Source organism: Octopus bimaculoides, chromosome 30, assembly GCF_046866305.1.
Source record: "Octopus bimaculoides isolate indiv1 chromosome 30, ASM4686630v1, whole genome shotgun sequence".
Taxonomy (NCBI): Eukaryota; Metazoa; Mollusca; class Cephalopoda; order Octopoda; family Octopodidae; genus Octopus; species Octopus bimaculoides.
In genome coordinates, this window is record NC_142957.1 from 13,437,401 (window position 1) to 13,451,491 (window position 14,091).

A 14,091-nucleotide genomic window follows, 5' to 3' on the forward strand; every position below is an offset into this window, starting at 1 on the left:
ATATATATATATATATATATATATATCGTCGTCGTCGTCGTTTAACGTCCGCTTTCCATGCTAGCATGGGTTGGACGATTTGACTGAGGACTGGCTACACCAGATGGCTACACCAGGCTCCAGTCTGATTTGGCAGAGTTTCTACAGCTGGATGCCCTTCCTAACGCCAAATATATACATATATATATTCTTTTATTTTTTTTACTTGTATCAGTAATTTGACTGCAGCCATGCTGAAGAGATTTTGCATGCTTCTAATAGACCTATTCATTCTTTGTTTTCTCTTTTCTTTTTAGTAATCTTTTCTCTTTCCTTTTTGTCATTCTCCTCTTTTTCCTCTTTATCTCATTTTCCCTTCCACCATCATACCTCACAACAAGAATCCTATTTATTTAGATGTGCAAATTCTGTTATTTCTGCAGCCAGGCTGGGCCCACTGCCTTGAGTCTGTTGAGCCAAGTGTCTCCATGTCATCATCATCATCGTTTAACGTCCGCTTTCCATTGCTAACATGGGTTGGACGATTTGACTGAGGACTGGTGGAACTCGAAGGCTACACCAGGCTCCATCCTGATTTGGCATCATCTTCAAATATCAGTTAACCAACCCAATGCTTGTGATACCATTTCCACAATTGTTGCACATGTTAATCCAGTTATGAAAGCTATGAAGAAGAGAGGTAATGGTATATATTCCTGCTGAGTCTAACACCCATGTTGAAAGCCTTTGACTTAGCATCATCCCGGGATTTGTATTGGCACTTCATGGCAACCAGAAGCTGCCCATTAATCCCAGACTCCTGAAAACACCCCACAGCATGTTCTGGTGGGTGTATGTTTTTTGGAGGTTTACAAAGCAAGTGTATACCTTTTGGCAATATTATGATTTTTTTTGAAGGGCTGCTATAAATGTGTTGGATGTGGTTTTGGGGTTTTCTCCTATGACACAGAGTCACGGGAAAATATCTTCTATAACGTCAGGTTCTTAAACTCTTTGTTTCTTTTCCAGTCCAAGATGGTGTCCGTACTCCAGCTGGGCATACTTTTGGCCATGTGCACTTGCCATATCAGTTCTATTGTAGCATACAATGAGTAAGTCATTTTATACCACTCTGTCATCAGAATTTGTTGTCTGTCTGTCTGTCTGTCTCTCTCCCTCTCCCTCTCTGTATCCCTCTTCCTCTCTCTCTCCCCTCCCCCTCTCTCTCCCCTCTCCCTCTCTCTCCCCTCCCCCTCTCTCTTTTACTGTGTATAAGTTGCAACTTCAGAATTCATATAGCCTCAAATATTCAACTAATGTTCTTTAATCATCATCATCATCATCGTCATCATCATCATCACCATCATCATTTAACGTCTGTTTTCCATGCTGACATGGGTTGGACGGTTTTGACAGGAGCTGGTAAGTCTGGGAGGCACAACAAGTGTCTTTGCTCGTTTCAGCATACGTCTACAGCCGGTGACTCTTCCTAGTTGCCAATCACTTTACAGAGTGTACTGGGTGCTTTACACATAGCACCGGCATCAGTGCTTTTTACGTTACACCAATACCAATCCCTTTTGCATGGCATCAGCGCTGACTGGGCCGCCAAGTACCTTGCAAGAACAAAATCCCCTCAAATGGAAATGGGGAGTTGTATGAAGTTGGTGTGGCTTTGTGCCAGCTGAGAGAGTTAAGGTATAGAGGGATAGCTGTAGAGTAGATACATGAATACTTCAGTTAGAAAAGAAAGGAGAGTGATTTGAAGTTGGTGGGGGTAGAGAAAGTTAATGATGCACATTGACAAAGATAGAGATCAGAGATATGTAAGGGTGGATACAATGAATGACAAAGGTATCGATGGCAGATATGAGATCAGGTAGAGGGCAAAGATACATCCAATGGAAAATTAAATTTGTCCATAGGCGTAGGAGTGGCTGTGTGGTAAGTAGCCAAGGCTATAGTAGAAGACATTTACCCAAGTTCCCATGTAGTAGGGCTGTGTATGTGTCTGTGCATAACTGTAATTATCTATGTATGTAACATTGTGATATCTTCCTTTATTCCAGTATATACTATATGTTCTATGCACCAAGATACTTCACTCCAGAAGATGGACTCAACATCACTGTCATATTCTATGGGTTTAATCCATATTCCACGAATATTACTGTTACACTCAAAGATGGGGACAAAAATCTTAAAACAATATCTCGTGAAATTCCTGTTAGTAAGTAATACTATTGTTGTTATTGTTTATTTTCAGCCGAGCTAAGTTTACCCCTTTGGTTACCATATTTTTCTTGAAATACACTACTTCTGTTTCAATAACTTTCAAATAAAGACATTAGCATTTAGCATTCAGATTACTCTGCCAAATGTAATGCTTATTTATTGACATTGTTTTGAATTAATCATGCATTATCTCACAGCTTGTTTGGAATGATGTTATAGGGTAGGTGGGAGAGTACAACACCAGGACAAGTGCCTTTTATCTGTCATCGGCACAAGTAAAAGAATAAAAGAATAAAAATACATACATACATATGTACACAAATGACTGAGACTCTTGGTGATTTGTTGTGCTTGAAGACGAGTCAAGGCAAGTGAAATCATGGCCAGTTCTTGTGATGTGTGAAAGGCACCCATGCTGGAGACACGTGAAAGATACTTGTACTGGTGACATGTAGAAGGCACCTGGGTCAGTGACGTTTAAGGGAATCATGCTAACGACACATTAAAGGCACCTACGTCAGTGACACATAAAAAGCACCTGTGCCAGAGATACTTAATTGGTACCCTTATCAGTGACAATAAAAGGCACCCGTACCTGTGACATGTTAAAAAAAAACCATGCTAATGACGCATAAAGGGCACTTGTGCCGATGACAGTGCCGGTGTTGTATAAAACATATCTGTGCTAGTGACACATAAAAGACACCCAGTAATTCTTATTTCTTTATTGCCCACAAGGGGCTAAACATAGAGGGGACAAACAAGGACAGACAAAGGGACAAAGTCGATTACATCGACCCCAGTTACGCACTGGTACTTAATTTATCGACCCCGAAAGGATGAAAAGCAAAGTCGACCTCGGTGGAATTTGAACTCAGAACGTAACGGCAGATGAAATACTGCTAAGCACTTAGCCCGGCGAGGTAACGTTTCTGCCAGCTCACCTCCTTTGCCAGCTCGACATCCAGTAATTCTGTAAAGTAGTTGGCATTATGAAGGGCATCCAACCATAGAAATTAAACCAAAACAAATGACTGGAACGAACCTAGTGTATGTATGTGTGTGTGTGTGTGTGTGTGTGTGTGTGTGTGTGTGTTGTATCCACACTCAAATGAAATGAATAGATAATTAATTAAAGGTAGCCAATTAACATGCAATGAAATAGAAATCTTATTTATCTCATGATTTCTTTCTCTTTCAGGTGAAAATATAGCATTCATAAAGATGGCAAGTACAGTTTATCCTTTTTTTTATTATTATTTTGTTTCTTCTGTGTCTATGTGTTTGTATATATAAATGTGTGTGTGTGTGTGGGGGGGGGGGGATATTTTTCCTCCTTCCTTTTTCTTCTGAACTTTCCTATGTCATTCCTGCTACAGTCATGACTTTCCTACCATAGTCATTATTTATCCTCCATACTAATGTGTATGTGAAGAATTCAATCAAACGTTATTTAGTCTTTTTAAAAAAAAAGACTAATTAACTTTTGACTGAATGTTGCACACACATGTACACACACACACACAAACATAGATGTATGCACATATAAGGATACACATCATAGAAGCACAGAATGAAATATGTAGAGCAAGAGCACATGTGAAGACGGAAAGTGTTGCTGTGGAGGTCACAGATGTGTGACGAAAGATTTTCAAACGATGGACATAAGTTAGAATAAGACCAGTAATAAACGAGTGAAGAATAAATATATAGTGTGTGTGTGTGTGTGTATTTCTACTCGTTTCAGTTACCAGAGTGCGACCATGCTAGGACACTGCCTTGCTGAATTTTAGTCAAACGAATCAATCTCAGTACTTCACTTTGTTTTTTTTTTTTGTTTTTTTTTTTTGTTTTTTTTCTTTAAGCCTGGTACTTATTCTATTCATCTCTTTTGCTTAACTGCTAAGTTATGTGGACATAGACAAACCGACACTGGTTTTTAACCAATGGTGAGTGTCAAATACAGACAAGAAAACACACACACACACACACACACACACACACACACACACACACATATATGATGAGCTTCTTTCAGTTTTTGTCTACCGAATCCATTCACAAGGCTTTGGTCGGCCCGAGGTTATAATAGAAGGACACTTGCCCGAGATGCCATGCAGTGGGACTGAACCCGGAACCATGTGGTTGGGAAACAAACTTTTGATCATACAGTCACGCCTGTTCTTATTAAAAGTGAATGAGCGAGATCGTTGCCAGTGCCCCTGGACTGGCTTGTGCGGGTGGCACATAAAAGACACCATTTCGAGCGTGGCCGTTTTCGTGCGGGTGACACGTAAAAGCACCCACTACACTCTCTGAGTGGTTGGCGTTAGGAAGGGCATCCAGCTGTAGAAACTCTGCCAAATCAGACTGGAGCCTGGTGTTGCCATCCGGTTTCACCAGTCCTCAGTCAAATCGTCCAACCCATGCTAGCATGGAAAGCGGACGTTAAACGATGATGATTTTGTGCAATAAACTCTCTTTCTGTTGTAGAACACTGAAGACCTTGCAAAGAAACAGTACACATTACAGCTGAACCTTGGTGCTGAATTGCAAGTCTACTGTGGTTATAAATCTGCGAAATACATCCAGACTGATAAAAATATATACAAGCCAGGAGATACAGGTAACACATCTTACATCACTACATCCACCCGTCCAGCTGCACCCACTATTTCTGGGAGGTAGTTTAGAGGCAGAGTCCCCAAGCACTCCCATCATCACATCCTATCATAAGCAACCATCAAGTATGCTTGAATGGAACCAAACGGTCAACGTGGAACTCTGTGTTCAACAGATGGAACCACTCAGCACGGCTATTCAAGGGAAAAGACCTAATCGGGAGCGTGGAGTTCTTCTGCCGCACAACAATGCCTGCCCTCATATCACCAATATGACCAAGGAAGCCATTCAAACGCATGTTTGAATTATGTTACACACCCTGTTGTGTAACATAATTCCAGAGTTCCTTCTAAAGAACTCCATTTCAGCCATTTGCATTTTGTGATTGTACTTTTCCGATTGTTACCCAACATCAGTATATTACGTCTGGAAATGAAGTAAGATGATTTGGTTGTGATGCTGATTATCTGGCACGGCTGACTGAACAGTCAGTTTGTTTGGGCTGCAATACATTTTGGCACTGGAAGGAAACACACTCATGCACATGCACACAGAAATACATGCATACAGATAAAGAGAGTGAGTGAGAGAGAGAGAGTAAGAGATTGAGAGAGAGAGAGTGAGACATTATATGTACATACAAAGATAACTAGATGCTCACACCTAGACAGAGAGAGGTGGAAAGTGGGAGATAGAGAGAGAGAGGCTGAGAAAGAGAGAGAGAGTGAGAGAGACATTAAACGATCATCATCATCATCATCATCATCATCATCTGATGTCAAATAAGCCCGTGTTGAATCAGTAATGCCAAATAGGCTGTGACAAAACAACTGCTGTCCCAAAACATACTCTTCTGTGAAAGATCTACACAGTGTGACCAACCATTGGGTTGGGTTGTATGTGTGAGTGTAGGGAGAGATGCAACTTCAGATTTGGTTTTAGTGGTATCTAATGCTAGTTATCAAGGTATTGTACAAAATGAGCTCCTCTGTTGGTAACCTTATGACTGAAATGGATCCTCAGAAAAAAAAAGACATATTTATAAATCCCACACTGGTTGTCTTCTTGTTGATGTTATTTTTGTTCTTTTTCCTCTTTTTCCTTTTCATCCTTTTCTTCTTTTTGTCCTTTCCCTCTCTTCTTTCTTCCATTTTCTCCTCCTCCTGCACCTCTTTCTCATTCTTGCTCCTCCTCCTCCTCCTGCACCTCTTTCTCATTCTTGCTCCTCCTCCTCCTCCTCCTGCACCTCTTTCTCATTCTTGCTCCTCCTCCTCCTCCTGCACCTCTTTCTCATTCTTTCTCCTCCTCCCCCTCTTCTTCCTGCCCCCTCCTTTCTCCTCCTCCTCCTCCTCCTCCTCCTCCTCCTCCTGCACCTCTTTCTCATTCTTGCTCCTTTCTCCTCCTCTTCTTCCTGCCCCTCTCCTTTCTCCTCCTCTTCTTCCCACCCATCATCAACCTTCCCCCCCCACCCCGGAGCTTCACTCCCTCTTCGCCCCCCCTCTCTCCACCTGCTACCTTATCCATCTCCTTCACCTTATCTGCTTCTTCCACCTCATCACCCCTCCCCCCCATCCATCACCATCTATTCTAACACCAATCACCATCATCATTAATGTCTTCATCTTTGTAAATTCTCTTCTCTTTTGCCAGTGAAGTTCCGTGTCTTAAACATTTACCGAAATTACACTGCAAGAAATGACCCCATGGAAGCTTATATAAGAGTAAGTACTATTACGAACTTATTTCATGCGTCACCACCCTCACCATCACAACCACTACAACAGCCACCACCATAAGTAATACCACTGTCACTACCACTACCACTACAATCACCACCGTCCCAACTATTACCACCCCCAACTACCGCTAACACCAATACCACTACCACCATCACAACTACTAAAACCACCACCACTACCACCACAACCACCTTCGCTATTATCATCTCCACGACTACCACTACTACTACCACTACCACCATCACAACTACTAAAACCACCACCACTACCACCACCACCACCTTCGCTATTATCATCTCCATGACTACCACTAACACCACTACTACTACCACTACCACCATCACAGCTACTAAAATCACCACCACTACCACCACAACCACCTTCGCTATTATCATCTCCACGACTACCACTAACACCACTACTACTACCACTACCACCATCACAGCTACTAAAACCACCACCACTACCACTACAACCACCTTCGCTATTATCATCTCCACGACTACCACTAACACAACTAGCAACACCACTACTACTACCACTGCCACCACCACCACCACCACCATTTCTATCATTATCACCTCAGTTCAAACACTAATTTCTGTGAGCACATATTTTTCTGTAAGACTCCCCCAACACACACACACACACACACACACACACACACACACACGATTTTATAGAAACGCATTTTGTTTTTGTTTTTCCATTTATGTTTTTCAACTCGTTTTCTCTTTCTTTTTCACCGAATTCAACTCAATAAAGGATGCAAATCAAAATTTACTGTCCAAAATGCAGCTTATTCCAGAGAATGGTAAGTGGAATATTTTTTATTTTATGTTTATTTTTTTTGGTTTTGCATCTTTTACTTATTTTAAGTCATTAGACAGCAGCCATATTGGGGGCACCACCTTCAGACATTTTGGTCAAATTGAATTGACCCCAGGACTTGTGTTTTTTTAAGCACAGTAACAATTCTATTGGTCTCTTTTGCTGAACAGCTAAATTATGGGGGCATAAACAAACCGACACTGGTTGACAGGGAATGGTAGGGTGGGGGATAATCACAGACACAAGGACACACACATACACACAGACACACACACACACACACACACACACAACAGGCTTCTTTCAGTTTCCATCTACCAAATCCACTCACAAGGCTTTCATCAGCCCAGGATTATAGTAAAAGACACCTGCTCAAGGTACCATGCAGTGGGAGTGAACCAAGCTCCATGTTGTTGGGAAGCAAACTTCTTGCCACACAACCCATACCTTCTTTCTGTTTTTTTTTTTCTGTTTTTTTTTCTTCTGTTTTTTTTTCTGTTTTTTTTTTTAATCTTTCACTTGTTTCAGTCACTGGAGTGGTCAGGCTGAGGGACTACCTCGAAGGATTTGATTAAACAAACTGACCACAAACAGTGGTGGGGTGGTGGGGGAGTAATACAGACACAAAGACACACACATGCACGCACACACATGCACGCACACACATGCACGCACACACATACACAAATTCATATATGACAGGAGGCTTCTTTAAGTTTCTCAACTAAATCCACCTACAAGATTTTGGTTGGCCCAAGGTTATAGAAAAACACACTTGTCACAAGTGCCACGCAGTGGGACTGAACCCGGGACCCTGTGGCTTGTAAGCAAGCTACTTACCACACAGCCAACAAAATATAAAATGCTATGATGAAAATATTTTTTGTTTAAATCCCAATAACATTGGAAAGAAAGAATTGAATTTATCTGATAAGCCTATACATTACAGGTATATAACTTCTGTTTTTTACAGGTGTTTCTGCAGGTGAATTTCAAATCTCTAGCCGCCCTGTATTGGGTACCTGGACCATAAAAGTGGAACAGGGTGTAAGTTACTTCACCATCATTTATTCCTTATTTAGCTTTCTATAACACAAACACATACATTCATAGAATCACATGCACACACTAATACATATAACTGAGTTGGCAGAACCATTAGCACGTCAGGCAAAATGCATAACTGCATTTTTTCCAACTCCTTATGTTCTGAATTCAAATTCCATCAAGATCAACTTTGCTTTTTATCCTTTCGGGATTGAAAAAAAAAGTAGTAATTGATCACTGAATTTGACATTATCGACTTGTTCTTTTAACAGAAAGGATTAATATTACTATTGTTATTATTATTTTATGTTTGACTTTTGCTTTGCATTTGTACAAGTTGGATCCAAGTCTCACCCAGAGACCTCAGGAGACAACAAGATAGAAGTTCATGTAGGTGTTATGCCTAGGGTGCCATATATTTGGATTTGTACGTAGTGTTGTTCTAGAGAATGTTTAAGAAACCATAAGAAAATTATGTGTTTGTTTTAAAATTTGAGATCACGTAGACAGTATTTTACGTAGAATATGGGCAGTTCCCATGAGCACTGTCTTTTGAACTTCAGCCATTATTATTATTATTATTATTATTATTATTGTTGTTGTTGTTGTTTCTTTACTTTCTGGAAGAGTTACATCAATCCTTTAAATATTACCAAAATAGATTGAGATGTTTATTTTGAACTTGTGGAAGACACATGAGATGTCGAAATATTGTTCATACAGTTTCTATCTACTAAATTCAATCACAAGGCATTGGTCAGCCAAGGGCTATAGTAGAAGACATTTGCCCAAGGTACCACATGGCAAGACTGAACTTGGAACCATGTGGTCAAAAGGATGATTGATTATAATTGGTTAATGATGATGGATGATTTGATTATTATAATGATTGATATTGATGACCGGATATGAAGTTGATGATGAACATTAAAGATAATTGTTTATGATGATTGATGATGACTGATGTGAATGATGATGATTATTATTGATGGATAATGATGAGTGATGATGATGATGATGTTGATTACAAAGATTGATGATGATTTATGGTGTTGATGGTGTTGACGATCATGACTGATGTTTGATGATGATTAATTATGATGATGATGATGATGATGACTCTCTCTGTTTCTATATACAGGAATTTTCTGAGGAAAAATCAATTAAGATCGAGGAATATGGTGAGTAAATTTTTGTTTTTTTATGGAGATCAACATATTTAAATTGGTTGTTTTTGTTGTAGTATTTTAAACAAATCATTCGTTAAGATAAGCTTTGCATTTATTTTCAATGATATTGGTTAAGTGTTTTTCTTTTATTTATTGGTGAAATAAATATTTTTATATAAATCCATTTAATATTTCTGTTAGTTTATATTCTAATAAACATAAAGTTAATAATATCACGTTTATAATTTTAGTTTAACCTAAAACTTCGATAAGATAAGAATTACATTTATTTTTAATAATATTGTTAAACCTTTTTCTTTTATTTATTGGTAAAATAAGTATTTTTATAGAAATTCATTTGTTATATATTGTTAGCTGATATTCTAATAAACGATATGTTAATAGTATAACGTTTAATTGTAGTTTAAACTAAAGCTTCGATGAGTATAATACCGTTAAATATTTTTCTTTTATTTATTAGTAGTAAAATACGTCCTTTTGTTTTTTGATATAATAAGTATTTTTATATAAATTCATTTGTTATTTATTCTTGGTTGATATATATACACTCATTTTATTATTATTGTTGTTGTTGTATTTTGACCCGAAGATTAGCTATATTTTTGAATAGAATTGATTTTCGATCAATTTATTTTAATCGATTTGATTTGATTTGATTTTCTATTTGAAAATTTGGTTCAACATTTTCTAGTCAAAAACGTGTCATGAGGCTGGTGTCTCTGTTAGTACTTTAAATACACTTGATGAACTTGTCCATAAAGGTCTCCTAGTTTTATGTATTTTTCTTTCTTATTTCAGTTCTCCCCAAAGTGGAAGTGACTGTAGTAACTCCTAAATATTTATTTCATCTAGGAAAACGTAACCTCAAAGGCAGGATACTAACTGTCACTGTAAAAGCCTGGTAAGTGTTCTAGTTTCACCTGGACTTGGCCCTTATGTAGTAAATTTCATATTCATCTGTTGGGGCAACGAAGACCATTAGTTATCGAGAATAAATGAGGCATGAAAGGTGACAAGCTGGCAGACTCGTTAGCACGCCGGGCGAAATGCTTAGCGGTATTTTGTCTGCCGCTACGTTCTGAGTTCAAATTCCGCCGAGGTCGACTTAGACTTTCATCCTTTCGGGGTCGATTAAATAAGTACCAGTTACGCACTGAGGTTGAAATAATCGACTTAATCCCTTTGTCTGTCCCCGTTTGTCCCCTCTATGTTTAGCCTCTTGTGGGCAATAAAGAAATAAGAAACGTTAGCACGCCGGGCGAAATGCTTAGTGGTATTTCGTCTGCCGCTACGTTCTGAGTTCAAATTCCGCCGCGGTCGACTTTGCCTTTCATCCTTTCGGGGTCGATTAAATAAGTACCAGTTACGCACTGGGGTCGATGTAATCGACTTAATCCGTTTGTCTATCCTTGTTTGTCCCCTCTGTGTGTAGCCCCTTGTGGGCAATAAAGAAATAAGAAACGTTAGCACACCGGGCGAAATGCTTAACGGTATTTCGTCTGCCGCTACGTTCTGAGTTCAAATTCCGTCGAGGTCGACTTTGCCTTTCATCCTTTCGGGGTCGATTAAATAAGTACCAGTTACGCACTGAGGTTGAAGTAATCGACTTAATCCCTTTGTCTGTCCCCGTTTGTCCCCTCTGTGTGTAGCCCCTTGTGAGCAGTAAAGAAATAGGTATTTCGTCTGCCGCTATGTTCTGAGTTCAAATTCCGCCGAGGTCGACTTTGCCTTTCATCCTTTCGGGGTCGATTAAATAAGTACCAGTTACGCACTGAGGTTGAAGTAATCGACTTAATCCCTTTGTCTGTCCCCGTTTGTCCCCTCTGTGTGTAGCCCCTTGTGAGCAGTAAAGAAATAGGTATTTCGTCTGCCGCTACGTTCTGAGTTCAAATTCCGCCGAGGTCGACTTTGCCTTTCATCCTTTCCGGGTCGATTAAATAAGTACCAGTTACGCACTGGGGTCGATGTAATCGACTTAATCCGTTTGTCTATCCTTGTTTGTCCCCTCTGTGTGTAGCCCCTTGTGGGCAATAAAGAAATAAGAAACGTTAGCACACCGGGCGAAATGCTTAATGGTATTTCGTCTGCCGCTACGTTCTGAGTTCAAATTCCGCCGAGGTCGACTTTGCCTTTCATCCTTTCCGGGTCGATTAAATAAGTACCAGTTACGCACTGGGGTTGATGTAATCGACTTAATCCCTTTGTCTGTCCCCGTTTGTCCTCTCTATGTTTAGCCCCTTGTGGGCAATAAAGAAATAAGAATGAATGAAGCATTGCACAGGGACCTTGTTTAAAGTGAAGAAGAACTACACTTTGTCAATCTCACTCTACTCTCACGTCCATAACCATCTTCAATCCAATAGCAAGATCAGGTCGGGTGGTAAATTTGGGTGCCATTTATACCCAATCGGTCAATGTTTTGCATGTGCATCATACTTTTCATAATGATGCATTCATGAGCATTACCATGTTCATAAAAAGTGAGCGAGTTCAAACCCTACATGAAATCCTTGTTTTCAAAAGAGAGTGGTGTTGTGGGTCAGTGACATCTTCCTGGTGTCAAATTACCTAGAAATGTGATAAAATCCACATGACCTCAATATCGTATGTGAAACAAATAATCTTTAACAGTGCAATGTGTCTTTTGTAGTTCAGTATATATGTGGAACGAACACGACACAATGAAGTAGAGAGATTTGAAAAGACAACACGAAGCCGGTTATTTCTCAAAATACAATGTTTATATACCAAAAAGATTTTCTAACATTTTTCTAACATTTTTCTTACATTTTTCTGACATAATTTAAATATATACTTTAACCATGTAACACAAGCCTTCTGTAGTTTTTTCACTCTTATTATCTTTTATACATCCAACCACGTGCTTTCACATACCAACTTTCTCACCTATATATATATATATATATATACTCTTTTACTCTTTTACTCTTTTACTTGTTTCAGTCATTTGACTGCGGCCATGCTGGAGCACCGCCTTTAGTCGAGCAAATCGACCCCAGGACTTATTCTTTGGAAGCCTAGTACTTATTCTATCGGTCTCTTTTGCCGAACCACTAAGTTACGGGGATGTAAACACACCAGCATCGGTTGTCAAGCGATGTTGGGGGGACAAACACAGAAACACAAACATACATACATACATATATATATACATATATACGACGGGCTTCTTTCATTTTCCGTCTACCAAATCCACTCACAAGGCTTTGGTCGGCCCGAGGCTATAGTAGAAGACACTTGTCCAAGGTGCCACGCAGTGGGACTGAACCCAGAACCATGTGGTTGGTAAGCAAGCTACTTACCAAACAGCCACTCCCATATATATATATATATATATATATATATATATATATATATATATGATGGCCACCCCCATTGATTTCAACACAAGTTATCCCTACAGTTTCGGCTGGTTACACTTGACAGGCTTCTTTTAGTTCTTGTCTACCAAATCCACTCCCAAGGCTTTGGTTGAGCTGAGGGTATAGTAGAAGACACTTGCCCAAGGTGTCATGCTGTCGGACTGAAGCAGGAACTATGCAGTTGGGAAATAAACTTCTTACCACCTAACCAAGCCAGCGCCTCTTTCTCTAACACTTTACTTAGTTCAGCTAACGGAGGTTGATGTTGAATAACAAAATGGCTATTGTGACCCCACAAGAATAAAATAGTATTGAAGGGGGTTCATAGGTAAAGAAATGGTTGAGAATCACAATTTAGATCATAAAACCAAAAGCTATTTTTGTGATTCCTTTTCTCTTTTTTTTTATCAGGTACACTCAAGGTAAACCTGTGTCAGGAACAGCAAAATTATTTATAGATACAAAGTGTTTTTCCCAAAATTCTTTCTCTCAAAAGGTAAGCTGTTCATTTTATAATATTAATTATTATTATTTTTTTTTTTTTTCGAGCGGGATCGTTTGCCAGTGCCCCCGGACTGGCCCATGTGCGGGCGACACATGAAATCTTTCGAGCGGGATCGTTGCCAGTGCCCCTGGACTGGCTCATGTGCGGGCGACACATGATATCTTTCGTGCAAGATCGTTGCCAGTGCCCATGGACTGGCTCTTGTGCGAGTGACACATGAGGTTTTTCGAGCGAGATCGTTGCCGGTGCCCCTGGACTGGCTCTTGTGCGGGTGGCACATAAAAGACACCATTTTGAGCATGGCCGTTTTCGTGCGGGTGACATGTAAAAGCACCCACTACACTCTCTGAGTGGTTGGCGTTAGGAAGGGCATCCAGCTGTAGAAACTTTGCCAAATTAGATTGGAGCCTGGTGTTGCCATCCGGTTTCACCAGTCCTCAGTCAAATCGTCCAACCCATGGAAAGCGGACGTTAAACGATGATGATGATGATGATGATGATGATTGAAATCAGACTCCTCCTCACTGTTATAATTATGCTTATGTCGTTGTTGTTGTTGT

General features: G+C 39.8%; 1 protein-coding gene across 1 annotated transcript in view; it reads left to right on the plus strand.

Moving 5' to 3' along the window:
* The window catches only part of LOC106871818 (CD109 antigen), a 78,421-nt gene that overhangs the window by 23,980 nt on the left and 40,350 nt on the right, over positions 1-14,091 (plus strand). Inside the window, exons 2-11 of the mRNA XM_089346357.1 lie at positions 1,009-1,091; positions 2,049-2,209; positions 3,416-3,441; positions 4,708-4,840; positions 6,487-6,557; positions 7,341-7,389; positions 8,380-8,453; positions 9,595-9,634; positions 10,442-10,544; positions 13,438-13,522. Of these exons, the coding sequence (XP_089202483.1) occupies positions 1,015-1,091; positions 2,049-2,209; positions 3,416-3,441; positions 4,708-4,840; positions 6,487-6,557; positions 7,341-7,389; positions 8,380-8,453; positions 9,595-9,634; positions 10,442-10,544; positions 13,438-13,522 (819 nt within the window). The 5' untranslated portion in view covers positions 1,009-1,014. The remainder of the gene's footprint in view (positions 1-1,008; positions 1,092-2,048; positions 2,210-3,415; positions 3,442-4,707; positions 4,841-6,486; positions 6,558-7,340; positions 7,390-8,379; positions 8,454-9,594; positions 9,635-10,441; positions 10,545-13,437; positions 13,523-14,091) is intronic.